Source organism: Bactrocera latifrons, unplaced genomic scaffold, assembly GCF_001853355.1.
Source record: "Bactrocera latifrons isolate USDA-ARS-PBARC rearing strain unplaced genomic scaffold, ASM185335v1 scaffold_181, whole genome shotgun sequence".
NCBI lineage: Eukaryota > Metazoa > Arthropoda > Insecta > Diptera > Tephritidae > Bactrocera > Bactrocera latifrons.
The window spans coordinates 585160-609797 of record NW_017535308.1 but is presented as its reverse complement, the minus strand read 5'-3'; the positions used below and the strand labels follow the sequence as shown (position 1 = coordinate 609797).

At 35.7% G+C, this 24638-nt stretch overlaps 1 protein-coding gene across 1 annotated transcript; it reads right to left on the bottom strand.

Annotated features, from left to right (window-relative positions):
- Positions 1 to 6885: 6885 nt before the first annotated feature.
- On the bottom strand, positions 6886 to 20923 carry LOC108967254 (transcription factor SOX-2). Its single transcript, XM_018930546.1, has 3 exons — positions 20842 to 20923; positions 15635 to 16346; positions 6886 to 7826 (listed from the first exon to the last, which is right to left on the bottom strand). Exons 2-3 carry the CDS (start codon positions 16195 to 16197, stop codon positions 7259 to 7261), a joined length of 1131 nt encoding a protein of 376 aa, XP_018786091.1. The 5' UTR covers positions 16198 to 16346; positions 20842 to 20923; the 3' UTR covers positions 6886 to 7258.
- Positions 20924 to 24638: the final 3715 nt, after the last annotated feature.

Genomic DNA, 24638 nt, shown 5'->3' with positions numbered 1-24638 from the left:
CGTTGTGGTGCAAGCTCATAAAATATAGTATTACGAAGAAAAATAAGAAGCAAAATGTGCTAAAAACTAAGGGTGGTTGACGACTTGGCAGAAAATGACCTTGTCTCACGCCCACTGCGTTTGCCACGGTTTGCACTCACGTACATTGAAATAACTATATTGCACCCTGTAGAAAAGTTATTTTATTCATAACTACACACTGTGTCGTTTACAAGGATTGAGAATACCCTAGATTCTATGTTTTATTTATATTTCGTAAATGTATTCTTTCCATGTACTTTCGTGCTTCTTTAGAAGACATAAACTCTTATGACCGAATTTTCTTAAAACTATCAAAAGTTTGAGTGCTTCAAAATTCCTACAGGGCGTTACAAAACTAAAGCAATTCCGTGAACAATACTGTTGCCATTACGAGTAACCAACACCAACAAAAAGAAAAACAATAACGAGAAGATGATAATGACGAAAGTGTGTGAGCGTGTTGCCGTAGCATACTTTCAGGCGTGAGACTACATTTGGGGTGGCACTTGTCTGTGCCTTATCAGTAGAGCTACTGGCAGTTTCTCCTACATGTTTCACTTTGTTTTTTATGCCCATCGTTTGACATTATGATGACTTTTGTTCGCCACTGCAATGCGCGTTGTGGTGTTTATGAATAGCTGGTTCGTTGGCTGGTATCATTGCCAGTTTGTTTTGTTGACTTCTAAGAGGTGGTAAGGGCAAGTTTGTTCTGAGCTGCGCATATTGACTGACAACTTTACTTTCGATTGCTTTTTTGCATTTGCAAAATAATATATGAAAGAAAAATAAAGAGGGTCATGAATTTAATTTTGATTCCTTTTTGTTGTTTAGATTGTTATGTTGTATGAGAAGAATAGCGGCCACAGGGCGTATGCTATTGAAATTAGTTTATACAAAAGTGAACGTGAACAAACACATCTCATCCCATACCATTTGCTATATCTGATTATGGTAGAGAGAAGAAAAGTATCAACAAGAGTAAACCAGTATTTTTGAAAAAAGTGTTAAAATCGGATTTTGTGGAAAATGTAACGTCACTCTTTCATATCAATTTAAGTGAATTTTAGGATTATATACCTAATAAAAGCGGTTTGACACTTCTGGCCAATTCACATAGAACTTTTGTTTCGCTTTACGTCAGACATATGCTTTTACAGAAAAGTTCATTGAACGCTTTTGTATGAGTACATAAAAGCTTTTAACGCGAAGCCGAGCAAAATGTTGGGCAACTCTCATCTTTTTACGCTTTACCAAGCAACAGTTCCAATTTTTATTGGAAAGAAACACTGAAGGTAAACAATCATTGTGGCATACCCTTTATTTCCTGTGCTTCATTGTTTCATAGTGAACTGTCACGCTGTCACAAAATACAATTTAGCCCAAAATAATAAAATCCTTTCTTGACCGTGTATATAACTACTTTGTCCAGGTCAAAATGAAGATATCAAATCGTCTTAAACGACTAATACTCCCACTGCAGATATACATACATACAGTTTTTATACATGTATACGAATATAATAGTTTTGTCTATAAGCTAACGATTTTTTTAATACGTTTTAATCCCCGAATCAAACCAAAAGTATAATAACAGTCTAAAGGGTAAGGCCAGAAGTAACGCACATAGTAAAAATGCTCTCTAGAGAGTCTCAGTTAAATTGAACAATGATCGCCTCCAAAAACTATTTGATTAATTTTTAATTCACGTCATTTTCTACAATCATAACTGTACCGTTATGTCAAGACCATTAAATATATTATAGATCGACAACATGTTGTCAACTATGCGTAATGGCTTAACGCACATGAAAGACCGTTCATACTTCACAATGCCGTGATAAATATATTTAAATAGGGTTGACATCCGATAAATGCATTTTTCTTTATTGTCCGTCGAAAAATCAGACTATAATCCCACTTTCAGGCAAAAATTTGTATCTAACAAGCTTTGTAGCTACATGCAGCTGCGAGTTCCTTTCATAGAACGCCATTTTGAGTCCCATTATCTTTCTTTTCATCGAAATACATTCTCTAAATAGTGTTTCTGTACTACATCCAGTCGCCCTAACACGCTCGATATTTTAAGGAACTTAAACTGTAACGGTGATTAAGTAGCTACATAATACGACTTATATCGATCCACGTCTTCCCCCGGTACCAAACGATGAATATACTAATATCTATTTTTCAAAGTGACTTTTAACTACTGGGTTTTCCAACGGGTATAATTAGATTTCTTAGTATCGTTTTTCATGGTGCAATTTTTTCCATTCTATTCAGTAATATTTACAATTTCGTCATCGTCATAATCATAATCAGTCTAGTGTTGCTGGTGACCGTAATTTGTCGATTCCAAGATGTTCTCGCGGGTTTCCACAAAGGATTTGTTCTTGCAATCGTATAAAATTGCTCTCACCCAAGAACTGAAGCCATGAGACTACCGCAAACGTCGTGAGTTTGTTGATTTTGCCTTGGAACAACTTGAAAACGATAACAATTGTCTTAAGAGGCTCGCTTTTTTCTGAGTGGAGCAGAAAATAATCAAAACTCTCGATTCTGGAGCGATGTAAATACACAAATTATGATGTATGAACAACCTCCGTTACTGTCGGAGGAGAATGATATATTCAAGAAATTGTCATTTAACAAAAATTAACTACTTCTTGCGGGGTTACTTGAAGTCATTGATCTTTAGTAATAAACCAGACTCTCTTGAGAGGAGTCAATATTGAACGTGCTTTCATGACTTTATTTAGTGGAAAAGGACTCCAAAATTAGGTTCATCGAATTGGTTCCTGCAAAAGAAGTCGAGGAGGCCATTGGAATCATGTTATATTCGGAATTTAATTGTATCGACTTTACTTCAGACGAAATAAGAAACATGTGAAATTCCTTAATAAATATTTTTTTAAGAAATCTATCGCAGTTAATTTCATGAACACTTGTGATCAAAATTAAGTGAGCTTGCAGACTAAGGGTATTCTGCGTGAAGGGGTTTTACCAGTGTGACAGTTTCAAAAAATCGATTTTTTCATTTTTGTATAGTTCGTATTTTCAAAAATATCCAGTAAAATTGGCAAGGTCGTACCTTGAATAGTTTTTGAGCGCCAGCGTTCTAAGGAGCGACCGCTCGCAGGTTTAAATAGGATAGTTGAAACTTTAAACGCGTTTTTCTCGAAACGACATTTTCCAAATTGCTGGCATCATAATTCTCCGAGAAATTTACCTATCGATCAAATTGAAACTGTGTATTCTTGAATATATTTAGTATGCAATGACTTACGATCGTTTTGATTGGTTGAAAATTGTCAATTTGCCACTAGAAAATCACATGTCATATCTAAAAAATGACACTTCATCTTAGAACTACACCATTTTGTTAATATTGATATTTTTCAAAAATCGTTGGTCAATGTATAGGCAAAACCTTCAACTTTAATAACTTTTAGATTCATTTTGAGCTACTTATACAGCGGGATTTTTTTTTTTTTTTTTTTTTTTTGCCGCGCTATTGAGCAAATTGCCATATACTGAAGATATACATTTTTTGAAGGTTCAATAAATTTTATCAATTACATTTTTTATTTCATATCATGTTTTCGTAAATATGTGATTTCAGCTAATAAGTATTTGGAAATTACAAGGCTTCAGTAGGACGGTACGTACTTACTGCAAGAAACATACAAGATGCTTTCCAAAGTAAACAGGACTTAAAAAAAAAAAATAAATGATTTTTCGGCAAAATCAATTTATTCTATTCTTCTGCTTCAATACAGCTTTTTGCACAGTCCAAAAGTTTGTCGAACGAATGTTTTAGCTCGTCAGCCGGTATGGCCGCCAGTATGCCGGTGCAAGCCTTTCAATTTCCTCTAGTCTGCATAACGAAAAGGAAGAAGTCGCACAGTGCCATATCAGGTGAATACGGGGAGTGGTTAACGGTTAAAATGTGATTCTGAGCAATTTTTGGTCGTCAGTCAATTCGTGCGGAACAAAACGTGCACACTCCTTTCGTAAGCCCAAATGTTCAGTTAAAATGCGATAAATCGATGTTTTGGCGATGTTCAATTCCATTTTCATGAATTTCAAGGATGATTTCGGCTGATTTTTGATGAATTTTGATTGGCCCACATGTTGATCGTCATTTATGTCCTCACGACCACTGAAAACGCTGAAACCACTCGTACACTCTGTTCCGGGATAGGTAATCATCGTCATAAACATGTTTCATCAATTGAAATATTTCGGCATAAGGTTTACCGACTTTAAAACAAAATTTAATGTTGGCTCTTTGGTTGAAGCTCACTTTCGCACCGATAACACAAACACACTGACACTTAAAACCCAATAACTTCACTTCAAATCGATGGAATGTCGTGAAATTCACTGAACAATCGTTAAAGTGAGCAAATTCTAACGCACCAGTCGACATATAGATGGTGCCACCAGGCGCTAGATTCAAAAAGTCCTGTTTACTTTGGAACGCACCTTGTATGTTCGATTAATTTCGATACATTACATTTTCATTTCTCTACATTTGTTTATTATATTTCGTTATTATTAACATATTAGGATTTAAGCTCCAACTTATAGTAAACTGTGTATATCCGTAGTAAGTTTAATAAAGAAGTCGAAATGAATTTTTTTGAATGTCCTTAAGTTTTTCTTCAACCGATTGATTGATTGATAATGAAGCAAATTTATATTTTCATACTCATCTGGTAAATATGTGTTTCACCTCTATTCAAATTATGCAAACGTATATAATTTAGTTTTTACTACTTTTTCCACAATTATTTACTTATTACAGGGTTCCCACTTTCATCACTCACACGTCTTATTTTTCACTCGCTACGATTAAGACATTCACCATAAAGCGTTCGATATGTGTATATACAAATATGAATATGTACCTTATTTACACATATGACAGCGCTCAAACACCCTTTATCTATTCCTAATAACTTCATAGGTAATCCTTTGGCCATTGTTAACACATCCCTTTGTTAAAGAGTTTCTAAAACGAAGACACTATTGTTTCAATCCACTTGCATCATTGCTATTTATAAATAGTACTTTGGCTTTTGTTTGCTTGTTGAAGCATTTCCTCTTGAGATGGTCTCATGCCTCAACCCTAAAAAACGATTATTTTGGTGCGAAACGCGGAAAAAGCGAATAAACAGTTACATGTTCGTTCGCTACATAATCCCACAGATGGGTGCGCACATAAGTGGGCGTTTATATTCAATTTGCTACGCATAAACGCCTATGCTTATGCAATGAAGAGCAGCATTTTTCCCGCAGCTGGCTCGTTTATCCCCTTTTTCGACTGTATTATGCTGCAGTTTAACCTAATAATCAACGCATCAACAAACAATGTTGTGATTTTTCATTTTTGTTGGCCCCGCACTCATTTGTATTCACCCAACACAGTCATACACACACACATGCATCAGGCATACACTTAATCCGTGCCGCCTTCAAGGGTAGTAGCAAAACTTTTATTGAGTTTTATTAGGGGATGTTTATTTACGTCGCCTTCTTAATTTGTTATCTGCGTACAATTGGCAACGTTGATTTGACAGTTGCCGTATTCTACATTTCGTCGCGCTGAGGCTTAATAAATATGTTCGAGCTCGTGTTATGGTGATTCAAAAGCAAGTGCCGTAATCAATTAGGAGTGGAGAAATTACTGTCAACGAGATGCTTTGCATCTCTATTCTATTATTTTCCTTGTCTTTAGTCACACAATGCTTATGATCTGTAATGTGATGTCAATTTTAAATCAATTTGTAAATAAAATAGAATGTTAATAGACTATATAAAAATCTAAATTTAGTGCTACTAATCGAGATATATTATATGTTTATACATATATAAATGATCAGGTTGACGAGGTGAGTTGAATTCCGAGTGACTTCCATCCTGGCCGCCGGTGCCAACGATACTTGAGTAAAAATTGAGAAATCTGAAAGAACTTGACTGTTGACTCCAAAGGAGGGTTGGTATTGCATGGGCGGAATGGAACCTTTGTCACGCCCATAAAACGCCATTAACCTAAAACCATAAACCACAAAAGTACCATAACTAATATCCACAATAAGATGAAAGGCTGCTATTCAAAACAATGAATTACTTTAGGGAAGGCCATCTATTTTGTAAAAGTGGGCGATATTAAACTTCTCCTATTGAATTTATCTCAGACATATCCTATTTGAAGATGTTTAGAATATAGTTTTCGTTGGCTATGTATAACTATATTTTACAGTTATAAAACTAATTTCGTCTACGATCTATAATATTAGCTTATAAGACACAAATGTTATTTTAACCCATTTACTAGTTTTTTAAAACAAACTTTTGCCAACACCAAAGATATTCCCACGACTTTGAAGCTGGCAAGTCGGAAGAGTATGTATTCAGTTACCCCAAACTTAGCCCTTCCTTATATATACACATATAGAATTGATGAACCACCTAATTTCAAGAAAGACACTCAATCAAGTTTGGTGCTTATCGAAAAGTGTGCATAACAACTTTGCCAATACCGTTAGAAGAAATGAATAAAAACATCGACTGTAGAAACAATTCAAATAAAGTCTCGCAAATTTTTTCATATCTAATATAAACTGTAAGAATGTTCCTGAAAATCATACATTCAGTAATGTTTTACAAATTGAGCTGTCCTAAAGTTTTCCCACCGAGTAGCTGTTCGGATTTAAAAATGACATACATACATAAGCGCAGTTTTATTTATTTAAATCTTTACTTTTTCTAAAAGTTTATTATTACAACTAAGGCTTCTTAAGTATATGGTTACAATTAAATTTTTCGCTAAACAAAATATGATTTTTGACATAAATGCGATGAATGAAGGAAAATAAAAAATTTGGCAATAAATGTATAACTTCTATAAGGTCATATGACCAAATTTGAATAAATCATCTCATCAGTTAAGAACGTTATGGTTCTCGCAATCAAATTTATAAAATTTACATATACAATTTACATATGAACAACATTTAAAGTATTTAATTTTAAATTGCAACTTGTAAGCACTTTGGAGTAATAAGTCTTAGCAGCTAAAACATACTTACATATACTCAGTAAAAATATGAGTAGTATTACTTACGCATACGCTAGCATTTACATTTTAAATAATAGTCTACATAGCCGGTTCAGCAACCACCGCAATGGCGGTATTACCCATGGAGCTCCCACCAAATCTTAAAGGAGTTGGTCAAATAATATTGGGCGGTGCTTGAGTGCCCGCGGACAGTGCCAGCGTGGGTGAAGATTTGGCTGATTTGATGCCGCAACCGTATGATGAAGCGATGCTGCCCGTACCGTTGCTGCTGGGCGGTGACGGCGGTGTCTCAGGGCTAATGAGCGGTGCGCAACCAAAGTATCGCCATGGATGATATAGGCTACCGGCGTACATGGCTTGTAGACGGGCCTGCAAATCGAGTGCTATGGTTGGATCCAGAGGGTAGTGGGTTAGCGCTGTCGCTGCCGGAAAAGCGCCCGGTATATGTCGTGACGGCATATTCAATGTCAATTCTAGAGGCGTTGCGCCAAAACCATACTTGGCCGCATTGACAATATGATGATGACTTGTGGGCGAATGTTGTTGATGATGGGCAACAACGACTGCCGCTGCAGCCGCGGCTGATGTGCCCAGATGGCTATGTGGCGACTCCTTTTGTGAGCCATTCACGCCGGAGCTAGACACAGGCGGCTTATTGAGTGTCTTCGGCTTGCGACGCGGCCGGTATTTGTAGTCGGGATGCTCCTTCATGTGTAACGCTCTGCAAGAGAGGAAATATGTATTCAAATTTGATATATGCGATTAGAGGCCAAGTGGTTGGAAAAAACGTTTATTGGCGGCACTTTGATGTGAATGGAAATAATAAGCATACAGACACATGCATACATATGGGAATATAGTTTCATAAATTGTTGCAGTTGTAGGCGTAATAAAAGGGTTGCAACGCAAACACCAAAGAAATTGAAAGTTTTTATCAGGAAAATGCATTGACTATGTCATATCTTCTAGTTGTTAAATATATTTTTTATCAAAGTCCCAAACAGTTAAGTACTCATATCTGCTAACATGCGTAGTATATATATACATGCGCTTGTATATGAATGCGTGGTTGTTAATAAAAATCAAAAGTATTTCATTGTTGGGATGACCGACAATCAACCATTGTTGGTGCGGCTCTGAGCGCGCTTTATTCTCCCTTCATTCATTTGTCAATTGATAATAGCACCAATTACAATTCAAACAATTACTGCCTTTCTTGCCCGATAATTCCTTGATACCCTCTCTTTTCATATCACTTCTTCTTTAATCAATATGGCATATGGGTATTTACTTAGGTAACATAACGAAATATGTACAGAGTGTCGTATTTTCACATAATCACACATAAAAATAATAACGCGTAAGATGGGTTACTTTCGGCGCACAACTTGGCGGATTTTGGGCCGAGCTTCGTTCTTAAATTTGACTTATTTATCTATTGGTGGATAATAGGGTTGATTTTAGGAAGTATTTTTGGTGTTAATTATTTAATGAACTGTCTGCAATTAGTAGCTTTATATTAATGGTGTATTGAGTTTTATATCCGAGTGAACACAAGAGTTACCGAGCTGTGCACACGCACTCAACCATCAGCTTTTCTACACAGTTTTATGCATTTGAAAACACAACACATACGAAATCATTGTACTCAAGGGAATCTTAGACGTTTTATTGTTTTCTCAAGCTGATTTGCTTATCTGTTCATCGATAACACTTCAGGTATCGTGCTCGGTCGTATTAAGCACACAACACCTTTCGGTCTCACAATGGCAACAATGCCAGCAACAGCAATCAAACAATGTGTTTCCTTGTTTGCGAATGAAATGTTATATTATATTTACACTGGCTTTATCGGTCCCGCCGGGTACGCGTATAATCTCGCCTGAAAGAGTCCTAGGGAGCGTGGTTGGCCGATCGGCAATGGTCGACCTTTTAAGTTTGGATATTGATTGTCGAGCGACTGTGCCTTTGAACTGAAGTACATTAATTTATTTATTATTTATTATACACACATATATTTTTGATTCGATCGTCATGTGTTCCTGTGGAATCTGGTCGCCTCAGGCATGCGTATGTGCAGAAATAAACAAGCGGGTGCAACATGAAACCAAAAACCTAAGTTTTTTGTGCGCAATTTTGAATTTTTGAATTTAATTACCAATCTTAAGTTTTGTTCTACCTATGGCTTCAAATCCACTTACATTCAAATTTTTATATATTTAGATGTTCCCCGATGGCTCACTGGAGTCGCTAATACTGCTTTATTTTAATTTATTACACTTAACGTAAAGAATATAATATACCTAAACAAGTATTCACAGCTGGTAAAATATATGACAACAGATAAGAAATACAGGAAATTGAATTTTGAGCGAAGGTTCTTACTTCTTACTCACGATTCGCTCATCATCTAAAGTTAGTATTGTATAATACTATGAGAACATATACAAGGAAGAAATTCTAAAAAAAAATAAAAAACTACTGTTTTAAAATCTAACTTCTTTGCTACTACTAATTCCTTTTCTCGTCATTGGTATTCGAATATTGACAACTTCGTGGTATAAATAGGAAAACATTTGTGGTAAGAAAGAAAATCTTAAATAAAAATAGTATATTTGAAATCATAACTATGTGTTCAAAATGCATTTGAGAATAACTCGAATATTAGCAATCGTTTTTGATTTGTACAAATTATTCAAAGAGGATCGAGAACACGTTGGCGATGAACCAGGGCGGCCCTCAAGATCAACTGATGATCAACATGTCAATAAAATAAGGGAATTGGTGTTTGGGAATCGACGATTAACAGTCACAGATCTTACTGGCTTCGTTGGAATATCAGAAGGATCAGTGAAACTCATTTTGAAACATCATTTGGGTATAAGAAAAGTGAAGGCCCGATTGCCTCCAAAATCACTAAATTTTTTCGAAAGCAATGTTTTTCAACTGCTAGAGTTAGGACTAGGACGTATTATGACGATGTGTCTTGTATCCATGCTAACGGCCCAGAAACAGACGACAAATCGACCGAATATCATGGAAAAGGTAAAACGAAGGTGGAATACCACGTCAAAGCAGGTCAAAAATCAAGGTTATATTGGCGCTTTTCTCGATTATCGAGGTGTGGTGAGCTCCGAATTCCTTCCGACCCGCAAAACTGTCAACACGGAATACTATTTGATGTGTCGTTTGTGCGAAGCTATTCATAAAAGGAGGTCGGAATTATGGGCATTATCCAACAACTCTTGACCACAATAATGCACCGTTGCACACTGCAATGATTCTTCGTTAGTTTTTCACTAAATTTTCAACCAATTTCGACGGACCAAAAAAAGCAAACATCCGTGAGGTTTGCCATTTCATCATGGTAAGATATACGATCCAACAAAGAGTCGAAATTACTAAAATTTGCTACCGGAATTCGGAGCCATTTGCAACAACTTTAAGAGAACTACGTAAAATTTATGGACGTCATAATCGTCCTGTCAGATTCAACAACGGGGTGTCTAGTAGACAAATTTGAATCCACATTGAAAAATCATGAATGACCTTGTCAATAAGCAAAATATGGGCCGGCGGCGTCATTGGGTCGTACCTCTTCTGTGATGATCAATACCTCCACGTTACTGTGAATGGAAATCGCTTCCACTCAATGATAACCGAATATTTTTGGCCCGAATTGGGTGACATGGGCTTGGTAAACATATGGATCCAGCAGGACAGCGCCACTAGACACACAGCGAATGTCTCAATCGATTTATTGAAAACCAAGTTTGGTGAACGTGTTATCTCACGAAATGGGCCAGTCAATTGGCCGCCTTTGACGCTGTTAGACTATTTGCTGTGGGGCTACGTAAAGTACGGACCTCAACCGAATATCGAACGTGAGTATCGTCGAAAATTGGGTTCAGCGCATGGACTTCTACAAGTGTGCCCGTGGTGTCCACGTTAAAGAAATCGGGTTCCATACATAATGGCATCGAATGTTTTTCCACTGGAATAAAGAATGTCATTGATATCCCAAACCGTTTTTGTTTTATAAAAAAAAAAAAAAACTTTTGTAGCGCTCATATTGAAAAACCTAATATATGTAAGTAGATTATGACGTTTTAAGAGTGTGACTACATTGATTTCTAATATCGATATTTTGGTGGAGATCGCCGTAAATGTTAAAAGGTCTTATACGAGAACATTCAACAGCTTCTTTCATTCCTTTGATTGAATATATGCACAAGTATACATACAAACGTATAATAAGCATACATATTTCTAGGATTGGATAAGTGTACATACTCAGATATTATAGATATATGTACATAGATTTCGGACAGATGTTAACATTTTCACACATCACTCAAACAATCGGTTCCTCTCTGCGCACAACACACCAAACAAAGAACTAATTTCCTTCACTGTGCATACGGATGCCGAGATTATGAAAAATTTTATATTTTTATCTTTAGTTCTTTCTTTATTGATATTATTATTGATAATTTTGTCATTATTATTATTGATGCTACTGTTTATTTTCCCCATAATATGAGTGTAATAACTCAAGTACAGAGGAAGTAACGAGATTTGCAAAAAAATCTTATTCTCTACTGGCGCAGACACCGCTTACGCGATTATAGCCGAGTTAACAACAGCGCTCCAGTCGTTTCTTCTTTTTAGGTCACTCTCTAATTGATCTATCCAACGGAGTGGAGGTCTTCCTCTTCCTCTACTTCCTCCGGCGAGTACTGCGTCGAATACTTTCAGAGCTGGAGCATAGCCTCTGTCTTTTCATTCGCTGAGCTATGTCAATGGCGTCGTATATCTCATACAGCTCATAGTTCCATCGAAAGCGATATTCGCCGCAGCCAATTCTCAAGGACCATAAATCATTCGCAGAACTGTTCTCTCGAAAATTCGCAGCGTCGACTCATCAGTTGTTTTCATCGTCCATGCCTCTTCACCACATAGCAGGACGGGTATAATGAGCGCCTTGTGTAGTTTTGTTTTTGTTTGTCAAGATAGAGGACTTTACTTCTCAATTGCATACTTAGTCCAAAGTAGCACATGTTGGCAAGAGATATTCTGCGTTGAATTTCGAGACAGAAGATATTTCGTCTTTCTCTCGTTCACAACCAGACCCAGTCGCTTCATTCTGGGGAAAGCAGAACTAACGGCGCGGTTGTTGAAGCCAATGTTATCAATATCATCGGCGTACCCAGCAACTCTTATAGAAGATGATACCTTCTCTGTTTCTGCAGCTCGAATTATTTTCTCCAGGAGAAGGTTGAGAAAGTCAGACGATAGAGAGGCGTCTTGTCTGAAACCTCGTTTGGTATTGAACGACTCCCGATCATGATGGAGCCTTTAGTGTTGCTCGATGTTAGTTTACACAGTCGCGGGGTATTCCAAATTCAGACATCGCGGCATAAAGGCGGCTCCTTTTCGTGCTGCCAAAAGCAGCTTTGAATAGGTCGTGTGTGTCAATTCTTTTTTCACGGGAGATGGCGTATGGTGAATATCTGGTAGGTTGTTAATTTTCCAGGTCTAAAGCCAGACTAATAAAGTCCAAAGAGTTTGTTGCCGGTGGGCTTTAATCTTTCACACAATACGCTCGCTAAAAGACATCAAAGAACATATAAAAAATACTACCATCATATACATCTCCGAGATTGAACTAGCTACCAACATCACTACAGAGATCAAAACTCAACTGGTGTTCAAGACGTTCACTCGTCTTAGAATAGGCAACACTACAAGAACTCACAGCCATATTCTTAACGGTACCGATCAACCAAGCTGTCACCATTGCCACGCTCCCACCCAATCAGTCAGTCACCTCATCGATGAATGCCCTGCACTGCATTTATTAGGGAAATCAACCTTTGGCAATAAGAGACCTTCCGACCTTCTCAAAGCAACAAACAGCGATAACATCAGTGCCATTAATAAATTTCTTAAACTGTGTAACATCAAAGACATATAACACCACATACAACTAAGTAACCTTACTAAATATTTTCTTTTCACCATAACCTTAGTATTAAGAGCCGAAGGCTATGGTAGCCAGTGCTGATTCTTACAAGTGGATTAATTATTTATWATTAGTTCTCTTTTAAATAAATAAATAAAAATAATAATAAAAAGTTTGCTGTTTTATTTAGGAAACCGCTTTAAGGATATTTTTTAAAATATGTGGTTTTAATTTTTAATTGAAAATGAAATCGCTTAAAAAACATTACCATCAAAATAACTGACAAAAAGTAAAAAATAATTTAAAAGATCACACTTTAACTTTTTATTTTATGTTCATAGGTACTATCTATTATTAGTATCATTACTATAACTTTTACAAAAGTATTTTCTTATCGTTTCTGTTTAACTGTTTATAATTAATCCGAAAATCATAAAATAAACTTTAGGGTAAGGAACGAAATTTTTTTTGTAGAGTCGTGTTATGTATGTATTAATTGAAGTTTTAAGTTATGTGGTTGGTTTGGAATTAAAAACTGATCCTATGGTATTATTTTCCAGGTTTGCTCATCCTGTGTGTACTTGATTTCCATTACATCATTCTAAGAGGCGTGCAGCTAAGATGAAATAGCAGTAAATTAATTGTAAAGGGCTAAATTAATTGTAAAGGGCTGTCATTGTAGCAATCCAATCCGATAAAAATTTAATAGTTTACTTGCATGTGGAATGTCCATGCAACAGCTGTAATACATCATTGCCGCGGCTAACAAAGCGCATAGTGAAGCATTTACCATTTTTACCAGCTCGGAAAGAACATAAATGAAGCGCTCGAACAAATAAGTCAGAATTTATACACATACTTCATATAATATATTCATACATCCATTTTATTAAACTCTTTGATTATAAAATTTAACTGATTGCTTTCTTATAATCGCAATGAATCAATTTATTATACTTGCGTTACTACTAGAGTCAAAAACTGATGGCGCAATTGCGACAATTTGCATTTTATAATTTAATTAAACTTGCTGTCCAACCACACATTCATACATCACATATGAAGACAGGAGCTCTTTCAAAAAGAATAGATAAATAATGAAAATTTAGTTAACACGATTTTATCATATGCAAACGAAACGGACCGAAATGATAATGTCAAAAATTTGTGTCATTCATATTCACCAACCGAATACTGAAGCGTCTTTAAGGTGATTTTATTTACATATGTACATATGTGTCTACATGTGTAAATAGGTAGCTGATCGACGCTTCCGATAGTCCAGCGAGTGGAACAGATATCCATATGTTCAACGAAAGGCTTGGTTTCACGTCAGCACTTTATGACAACTGACAATCGCGTACAAATATTATTAATAAACAAAATATACATAATTAATTATAATATTGAGATTGGGGTAATGACAGTTGAAATGGACAGTTGCGTCAGTTATACCGTATTGTATGTTTGTACGCACGGTACTCTTCAGGTTCCAACTATGAGCGAATGAATTAAAAGGTCACTCGATAAGATCTGCGGGTGATCCAGCTCGAGAGCTCTTTCAAATTTTACTATCTTTTTCAATCATATTTAAATACTGCACGTACAAGTGTTTGGGAAACCTACTCAATATTGTGGAATTACATTTATATCGGAACTCACGGTAGGGCATAGTAGGGAATCCGCCAGTGGCGACAGATATTAGAATTTGAAGTGTTTGCACAAATTTAAGTTAAAACCCAACAAATATTTTTTTTTATTATTTCAATAGTTTAAGGCAAACATTTCCCAATTGACTTTTTTTGGTTGTTCGGATAATTTTGTTATGACAAGGTGACTACTAGTAGTTTACTAGACGTTTAGACACCAATTTACAATTCTTGTTGCCTTCTATAACTGATAACTACTACCTCAAAAACCTTATTGCTAGCGAAGGTGGCAGAACCTGAGGGCTCTGCATTCATATACAAATATATACACACACAAACAACACAAACAATGTACAAGTAATTGGAAATTAACGCTGAAAATTCGTTTATCGAAAAGTGTGGAACTACCTTGTGATGAGCCGTCAACTTCGATTTGAGTATATACTTTTTGAAAGTTAGGATACACTGATTTAGGTCGTTCGATTAAAAAATTAAATTGTTTATCAAGTAAGTGTACCAGAGTAGAATAAAAGTTTCTGTGAGTGAGAAAATCGCAAATTGCTAAATAAATAAAACTCGTATTAGTAGCGATAAGGAGCAACAGTAATGTCAACTATTCTAAGTTCATTACATAAAACAGATATATGTATACAGAAGATAAATATGGTGAATATTATGCCAGTGTGTATTCATATACATAAGGGTTTATTACAATAACTGTCGTTGTTAATGCGAATTCTCCGTTAACTGCTCAATCAGGGCATGACAGTTCCCTTTTAAAATCTCAATTCGCATCGGCTCTTCATCAACAACGCCATCGTCGATCTGCCCACATATGTGCCCAGAGATTTATGGTATGTGTGCCAATGCACATCCAAACAGACAATTGCAAGTGTGTGTGAATAAGTAGCTTACCGTAAACGCTTTGCTTCATCGATGAATGGTCGCTTTTGTCCCTCGGTAAGTAATTTCCACTCGGCACCCAAACGTTTGGAAATCTCTGAATTATGCATTTTTGGATTGTCCTGCGCCATTTTGCGTCGCTGTCCGCGTGACCAGACCATGAACGCATTCATTGGCCGCTTAATATGGTCGTTTTGTTGCTGGTGATGATTGTGATGGTGCGACTGATGTGGGTGCTGGTGTTGCTGATTTGAATGTTGTTGCGAGTTGAACGCAGCGTTGGCGGTTGATAATGAGGAGTTCGCAGCTATAGTTGTATGTTGCTGATGATTGTGGTGTTGTTGTTGGTTGTGTTGATGATGAGGCTTGTGCGGCATCGTCATTGCTGCGGTTGTAGCCGCCATCGTCATGTTAAGCGCGTCCGATCCAGTTAGTTGTGGCGGCGACTCTCCGCCACTACTAATTTCACTACTACTGCGACTGCTGCGACCACCATCGCCATTGTGCAAACGCGACCGGTAGTCTGCGGGTTGTTTTTGTTGCTGCTGTTGAAGAATTGTGGACATACTCGTCATTTTTGATCCTTAACTTGAGGGCCACTTTAAAACTGGTATTAACTTTTCCTATTTATACACCTTGTTTTGCAAATTGTTCAGGTTTAGACAAGTTTTTTAAGAATTTTGAGTTCTTCTTGAAATATGTTACGTATGGCTTTCTGCTACACCTGAAATATAAAAAAAATTAAATTTGATGTCAATTGAAGAATATGCTATATTTATAATATATATATATCTGACAATCTGTGAGATATATTATTAAAATTCGGCTAGAATCCTTTATCCTTACAGAATGCCTGTATATCAAAAATGGGGTTAATCGAGCCAATACTTCCGTATGACTGTATACCGAATATATCGATCAATATGTGGATTATCTTAATGAAATTTTGAGAGCGCATTTACTCAATAATAGTATAATGTAGATAAAATCGAGTAAAAGCTTGACATAGTCCCCATATAACTAATACCAGCATTTTCAAATATTATACCTTGTTGACTCTACTCCTTGTATATTGTTGACGATATTTGAGATACTTTTATGAGTATCTTTTTCTGTTAATACATAATATATGGTAATGCCAAAAATAGATAAAAACGGCTCAATATTATACATATCTTCCATATATCTAATATAAAATTTTAAATTCTTTAGTCGATCAATATGAGTTAAATTCCCTTAGCAAGTGCGCAATTTAGTTCTGGATATCGGAAAGGGTTAAGCTCTTATTTTTTTATATCTTGCATGCATGTGTTTCCACATGGCACTAAGCACTAAGTACGCATTGCTTTCACAAACTCACTTAAGACTCCTCTCCCAATGGCCCGAACCTGTCGAGAATAGCTCAGGTTTCTTTGCCCACCATTAACGGATTTCGATGACAGTTAATTTATTGCTTGCCTTCCCGCAAGGTATGTCTAATCGTTATAACAACAACAATAGTTATATGTAAGATATTTTAGCAAAATTAACAGAACTTATAAATTTGGAAACAGTGTTACCAATTTGGGGTGTTTTCACTTAAATTTTGTATTTAAAAGAGACGGAATTTTTTAGGGTTTTTATATCTCTATTTGTATTTTCAGGGGCTTTCTTTACTTTGAATATTAATTTTCTGAACTGAAAATTCTACAAATAGTAACAGAGTACCGAAGCAAATTGACATATTTTTATTTTTTTAACAAGTGATAACATTAAACTTACTTAACTCTTTGAAAATCTATTTTTTTGATACAAACATTTATTACATCGACTTGATATTTAGAGAAATTTGTGGATACGGAGCTGATTGAGTTTAATTATAAAAACATTCTGAAGTACACAACTTCAATGTATTGTCAGCGATAAGGCACATAAACTCGCTTAGAAACTTATCGGCGGCTAAAGGAAAATATTGGAATTTTCTTTGTTGTTTATCAGAGCAGATTAAAGCTAATTGCCGATTTACATCCAAAAGTGCTACCTCTCAGGTAAAACCTGATATCAAACCAATATCAAGTCACATCAACAATCTAAACAAAAATAACGCGGAGTCAATGATTAGTAAGCAATGGTAAATTTTTTCTAACTCAGCAGATTTTTACTATGAAATGAGTTTATAATGATTTAGACGCAGGTGGCTGTAAGTGCTTCGAAAATGCCTCGAACTCTTACTGTCATTTGTCACTGTATCTATTTCCATTGGTGAAAAATAAGTGACCTAATTGACTTCCAATTGAGATGTTGCTAAACATAATGATGGTTTGACCCACGTGGCAACGGAATGGTGGATCGCGTTCAGCCTCTCAACCATGTTAAAATTTCTTATATACTTGAAGTGATATATTGCACAAAATAGCAAAACTTGTTGTTAATGATTTATATTTTTTCATTTTTAATGTTCAATTTATTACTATTTCATTAATATTTGATTATTTACATTAAAAAAAGTATTATTATAAATAATTGGATATATGACTTTATTCTAACTGACTTACTATTTTAATAAAAACACTCAGGCGAATTTAGTGGAGTTTTTGGGATATAAATTTTGGAAAGTAGAGAACACATTCTGGAAATACTATAATTTAAAATATGTGAACTAGTCAATTCCTATATGCCACATACTCGTGTAAATTACTCGTGAAACGAATTGCTCTAGGTCTTCATATAATTCTCATATTCTTAATATAATCAATGCCGACCATCTGGTTGACGTTTTTCACATCAAATCAATATATTAAATTTAGTCTCTTCGGTTGAGTTTATATCCCATATATCTCATTTAAGTATGATTTTAATATAATTTTCGCTGACGGAAATTAAAACGTTGTGATAAAACTAAGCGAAACTATGGCCCTAGCAAGTAACATTTAAAAATTATAAACTTTAATCTATTTTTTAATTTTGGCTGTTGAAATTTTTGGTTCTGTAGCTAAGCAGCTTAAGATCGCAACGCTTAAAACTCTCTTGCCTTTTATGACTCGGCTAATTCCGCTCGTTCGCGGATTGCGATCCTCGCGTCGGTTGTTCGGGAAGAGGGTAATCGATCTGTATTATTGCTATTATTATAATATAAGTTAATAAGATATACATTTACATTACATCCAATCAGGATGTCGTCGAGCAATGAGTGTTGAACCCTTTCCCAACATTTTTTTAAATGCAACAATGCAAATAAATAAAATATTTGATTTTACCCGAATTAAACGCTTCCTCACTTTTTTTAGGGTCTTAGGGTGCCTACAGAGTGGACGCTCAAAGCCGAGCCGAGCGCAAAGCTGATTTCTATCAGCGCTTATAGATTTTAGGCGTGTACTTTGTCAATGTACGGTCCTGCTATATTTCTTCTTCGTTGCAGTTTCTTTTTACCGAAAAGGATTAAGTTCGAATATAATTTTATTTTTATTTTTTTTTTTTAATGAATGTAAAATAAAGAAACATCACGTAAGGAAATACGGGTATTACCTACTTCCCGATAGATTAGGAAACTGCAGTCACCAACTTGGTATATTCTAACACATTCATAGTAATTTGTAAGCAGACAATATATGCATATATTAAGTTGTCAAATATCTCCCTAGCGCCAAGTGATTACCACCTGTTCCTGTCCATGGCGAACGCTCTTGTTGGTGTAAAGTTGAACTCAAAAGAGGCTTGGAAGAAGTGGCTGTCCGAGTTTTTCGCAAATAAGGAGGGGGCTTCGACGAGGGGGGCATTATGAAGTTGCCGTCTAGATAGAAACAGAATATCGAACGAAACGGCGCATATTTGAAGTAAAGCCGATCGCTGTAACACTTTTTATAAAGCATTGAATAAAGAGCAAAAAAGCGGAAGAAAGATATTTGACAACCCAATACAAATGAACTATGCAACACGCGAGTCAGCGCCGGACTTTGCAGATTCATATACCAATTTAAAACAGTTATGCATTAGCTAACTGAGCTCAGGGGAATATAGTCACATATGCTTATTTTAGTTGTTTGAAAGATGTACAGGCTTATTATGTGTCAAATAATTGAATCAAGCATATTGCAATAATTATGTTTAATGCAAAGCAAATAGTTTTAAACATTTCCTTTATTTCGTTGTTCTTGAGCACTTTATATATACATACATATATGTATTTTTTAAGCATTTGATTTATGTTGAACATCACATTTTGAGCTTTCGCTATTCCTGTCATAAACTAACAAAATGAATAGAATGATAACCAAACACAAATCGATAAGGTTAGCATTGGTTAAAGAGATTCAGATTAAAAGTTATCATAATTAATATCAGTTATAATATAATGCTAATTTTAAGATTTGTCGACTGCATGTCCTTTTCGTTATAAGTTTTTTTATTTCAATGCTCGGAAATCCGGTATAATTATACCCTGAACAGGGTATATTAAGTTTGTTACGAAGTTTGTAATACCCAGAAGGAAGCGTCGGAACCCTATAAAGTATATATACAAATGATCAGTATGTTGAGCTGAGTCGATTTAGCCATGTTCGTCTGTCTGTCTGTCTGTATATATACGAACCAGTTCCTCAGTTTTCAAGATATCGGTTTGAAATTCTGCAGACGTCATTTTCTCTTCAAGAAACTGCTCATTTGTCGGAACTGCCGATATCGGACCAGTATAACATGTAGCTGCCATACAAACCGAACGATCGGAATCAAGTTCTTGTATGGGAAACTTCCTCATTTGACGATATATCTTGACGAAATTTGGTATGAGTTGTTTTTCATAGAAATAATGTAATATCGGAAGAAATTCGTCAGACCGGCTCACTATAGCATATAGCTGCTATACAAACTAAACGATCGGAATCAAGGATGCATTTATTTAACATGGATTACTGCTTAAGGTAATAACATAACCCCCGAAAAATTTGTTAAGATCGGATTACTATAGCATATAGCTTTCATACGAACTGGACACATATTTACTCAAAGAAATGCAGCTCTGAAGGGTATATTAGCTTCTGTGCAACCGAAGTTAACGTCTTTTTCTTGTTTTATTTGAATTTCGTTTCCCAAGTAACATAGCGCACAGAAGTTGAAATTTGTGAAGGAATAAATTTCGCTCTCCAGAAATAGTCCTTAATTGTTGTAGGGATCAGCAATACATTTTTCGGCTATACAAATTTTCGTGATCTCCTTTATCAAAATATTTTTTTAAATATTCTCACCTTACTCAATTTGAAGTCCTTTGAAGGAATTGTCGAAAATATGCTTCAATATTGCACTTTTATACTTTTTAATAAATTTATCAATACAATTTTAAAATTCACTGCTTAAAAATAGTCTTTTTAATATATTAAAACAAAAATTGCACTTTATTGTTGTTATTGGTATTGATATTTGTACACAATTACATTTGTATGTGCGTAAATCTCCGAATACTCGAATTGAAAGCCTTCTTGTAAACTGTCACATTAGCGTTTCGAAAGAATACAAATCGGAAGAGTTTTGCGTAAAACGTTTTGGACGGCTATCGTAATGCATCCGATCACGTTGCACGTCAATTGACAAGTGTTTTTAGATAATACAAATGGCGGGCATTGTTGCACACACCTTTCCTTGTACACAAGCACTCGCACACTCGCACACACGCGCACATGTACGTATTACGAATACGATTTTCCGAAAGGTATTCAATCACAGTACGCAACACTCAATCGTTTTATTTATAATATTTTAAATTCGCGACCATGCGCTCCAATAATGCGTAGCCCGCCAGTAAAAGGCACGAAATGAGCAACAAACTGGCAAAAAGTGAGAAATGCGCGCGACCGACTGCTCGAAAAAAACAACAGACGAATAGAACGTTATCAAACAAACAACGTTAGTGGAATAATGCACAGCAGAAAAACGCTGAACCATAACCACCCAACAACCTCAAACCACAACACAACAAAAACAAAACCCACAATTGTTGGTAAAAGGAGCGCAAATCTCCATTGAACATCTGTAGTGGTGTGTGTTGAGTGCTTATGTGGGCGGCTCAGGGTGCGCTTGGTGGCGAATGTGCTGTGTGCTGTGTGCTGTGTAGAGTTGGCGACATTGCGTCCGTGCAAGTGTTCGATGTGTAAAATCTACAGGAAATCGTGAACCAGCTTCGATTTGTTTGCGATCGTTTGTATAGAATAATCAAAACTCGCACACGCTCCCACGTGCAGTTGGAAATGCATTTTATATTTTTATCATTGCCACAAGTGTTGTTGTTATATATAGTTATTTTGATGGTGAAAACGCGTTCTGGCATAGTTGACGGCTGCCACAATTTGTCCTTTTACATTTGTGTCCTCCTTTCATTTAGATTTAACAATGTTCTATGTCTTTATCACCTTCGTCGAGTGTAAATATTTGAATAATGTCAATAGTCCAGTTTCTTTGTCGTGATATAGTAATGTGTTATTCCATTTAGAAATTACTATCTTTTTGTAAACAATCTTCAATAAGCCACAGGTAAATATGTATGTACAATTTGATGATGTTATATAAATAAAAACGGTTATATGTCCAGGCAAGTTCTTGTGCATTAGTAAAACTCTACTGTGCTACTATCTAATTCAATACACTGCCATGTTTCGTAGAATTCATTTTTAAAAGAAGCTATAACCCAAATGAATTGATATTTAAGTGAAACTTAAGGGGTTGAGTTAGGCTAGCATTTTCAGATGTCAGTATAAGCAATCTCTAGTTACTATTTGAGACTTTTTAAAGTGAAGTCTCAATTTGTGAGCAATTACTTTAGTCTAAAATTTGTCGACTGATAGAGAGCAGGTCCCAAAACTGATCATAATTATTCTTTTCCATTTTGAACATTGACACTTCACTTACAGAGATCATCATAGATATCAATCGATTGTAAGTTTTTATAATTTGTAAGCAACTCAATAACGTAAAAGTTATAAAAAATTAAAAAAAATAATAAAAAATTCATAACTATTCTGACTGAAAGTCAACATATTTATTTATTATTTAACATGTTTAATTTCATTCCGATTTGTAAACGTCTCTAAATATCTTCTGTACCAGCTAATAAGATCTGTTCGTTTTTAATTGAAGAGTTTTGTGACTGACACGTACTGAAATGAAAATCTTCTCAAGTTACGAAAATTGTCACTAATTTGAAATGCCAAATTTAGAGACATGAAGCTCAGTACTGAATTGGTCTACATATAAAATTACTAAAAGAGCGATAACTCACTGAATAAAGAGCCACAAGCTGTAAATTACACAACAGGCTGGCAAGGAAGAGCCAGGGATCTGGCGTAAAAATCGGAAAATGGGCGTGACACTGCTCACTTTTACGTGAACTCCTAATCTAGGGATCTGCTCTATCAATTAAACAACCTTGCACAAATATTGTCCTCGAGGTATTTATTCTTACGCCCAAAAATTCGAAATCGAAATCGAGTTTACAACTTATGCCAAGAATGGGTAGATCTGGTCAACAGTTCTTATAAATGTTTATAACATAAATATTTTCAATTACCGGTACACTTTACAGCATATATGGGTCGAAAAGCAGAATCGTTTTGCCCAAATTTGAGTGCTTATTTGGAATCCAAGACCAAAACTGTGTACACAACACTTCTTCAGTAAAACATTTATTCAGAGCAATATGGATCAACAATAAGTGCCTCAAACTATTATGACGGTTAAATATCCGTTTGGCGCCAAAAACGAAAGTAAAACAGCGCATGTGCCACAGAAGTCTCCAAGATTACCGGAGAGTTGCTTACCTTTCATCCCCATGCACCAATCGCCCAAATATATCTGTATGTATGAAAATAAAGGAAAAAAAATGAAAATAAATCCCCACACGGAGCAAACGAAGGAGCGCAATAAAATAAAAGGAAATAAGCACACAATTGAAAATGGCAACCACCACCCTTACACACTCCCCTTGCATAAGCATACACAAGTATGTGAGTGTTTTGTTATGCAGCTGCGCTGGTGTTTGCCTGTGCTTGTCTGTGGTTAGTGGAGTTCTGTGAATGTTTGTACGTTATTTTACTTTGCAGTCTATGGGAATCCACTCCATAAAAAAGCGTTTTGACGCCACCTGCTCATACCGTCGGCTGGAGCGCGAAGCGCGCATGCACACTTTTAAAATTATTTGGCCAATGGCGTAGAGAAAGCCTGCTCCACTGAGCGTTGGCAACACTTGCCACCTCACACTGCCGTCCAACGTTGCTACGCGTAAATCACACCACTGCATTCAAATTTATGTGCACGGTTATTTTTAGTTTTGTTTTTCTTTCCACACTCACCTCTCCTATAAGCAGAAGCAACATTTAACCAGTGAACTGGTGTTTTCGGGGATTGCTTCATACCGCTGGCAGCTGTGGCTTCTCGGGAAGTGTTCGATGGCATCTTTCCCCTATTATTGCATACCGCACGTTAGCCAGTTTTGTGGACATTACAACTTTCGGTTTTATTTTCGTATCACAATGGTAATTGTCAAATAATGACAAAAAGGAGGAAGCAGGTTCGAAAAGCAACAGGTTGACCGAAACACTGTAAAAAATACTGTTGGTTGTTAGTAACACTATTTTTCAGATATTACTGTTATGGTTGAAATATATTTTGTATCTTAACACTCACCAGAAAAATATCAAATTTCAAAAAATGCTTGCGCAAATTGTTAAATCGTTCAATTAATTCTTCCGTAACCTATGTACGTATGTATTTATATCTATGTAAATGCAGTGTTCGATAACTTCTAATAAAAATTATGAAGGAAGGCCACTTGATTTTAATTGTTAGAAATATTAGATACCACTCATAATGGCGTTAATAACTGATATCTGGTCCGGAATTCTTATTTTTTACGAAGGCGATGGAATTTTGCATTGTTAAAATGTGTTATTAAAGAGATATAGATCAGAAATGACTAATTAGTACAAATTTTAAACGTTTTCCACGACTGTATTCCGTACATACATATTTATATCTGTCTATATATGGATAATTC

Coding starts and splice junctions, on each gene's coding strand:
- LOC108967254 (XM_018930546.1), bottom strand. CDS start 16,197: ATGACGAGTATGTCCACAATTCTTCAACAGCAGCAACAAAAACAACCC. Junction 7,827..15,634: donor GATGAAGCAAAGCGTTTACG/GTAAGCTACTTA, acceptor CCTCTCTTGCAG/AGCGTTACACATGAAGGAGC.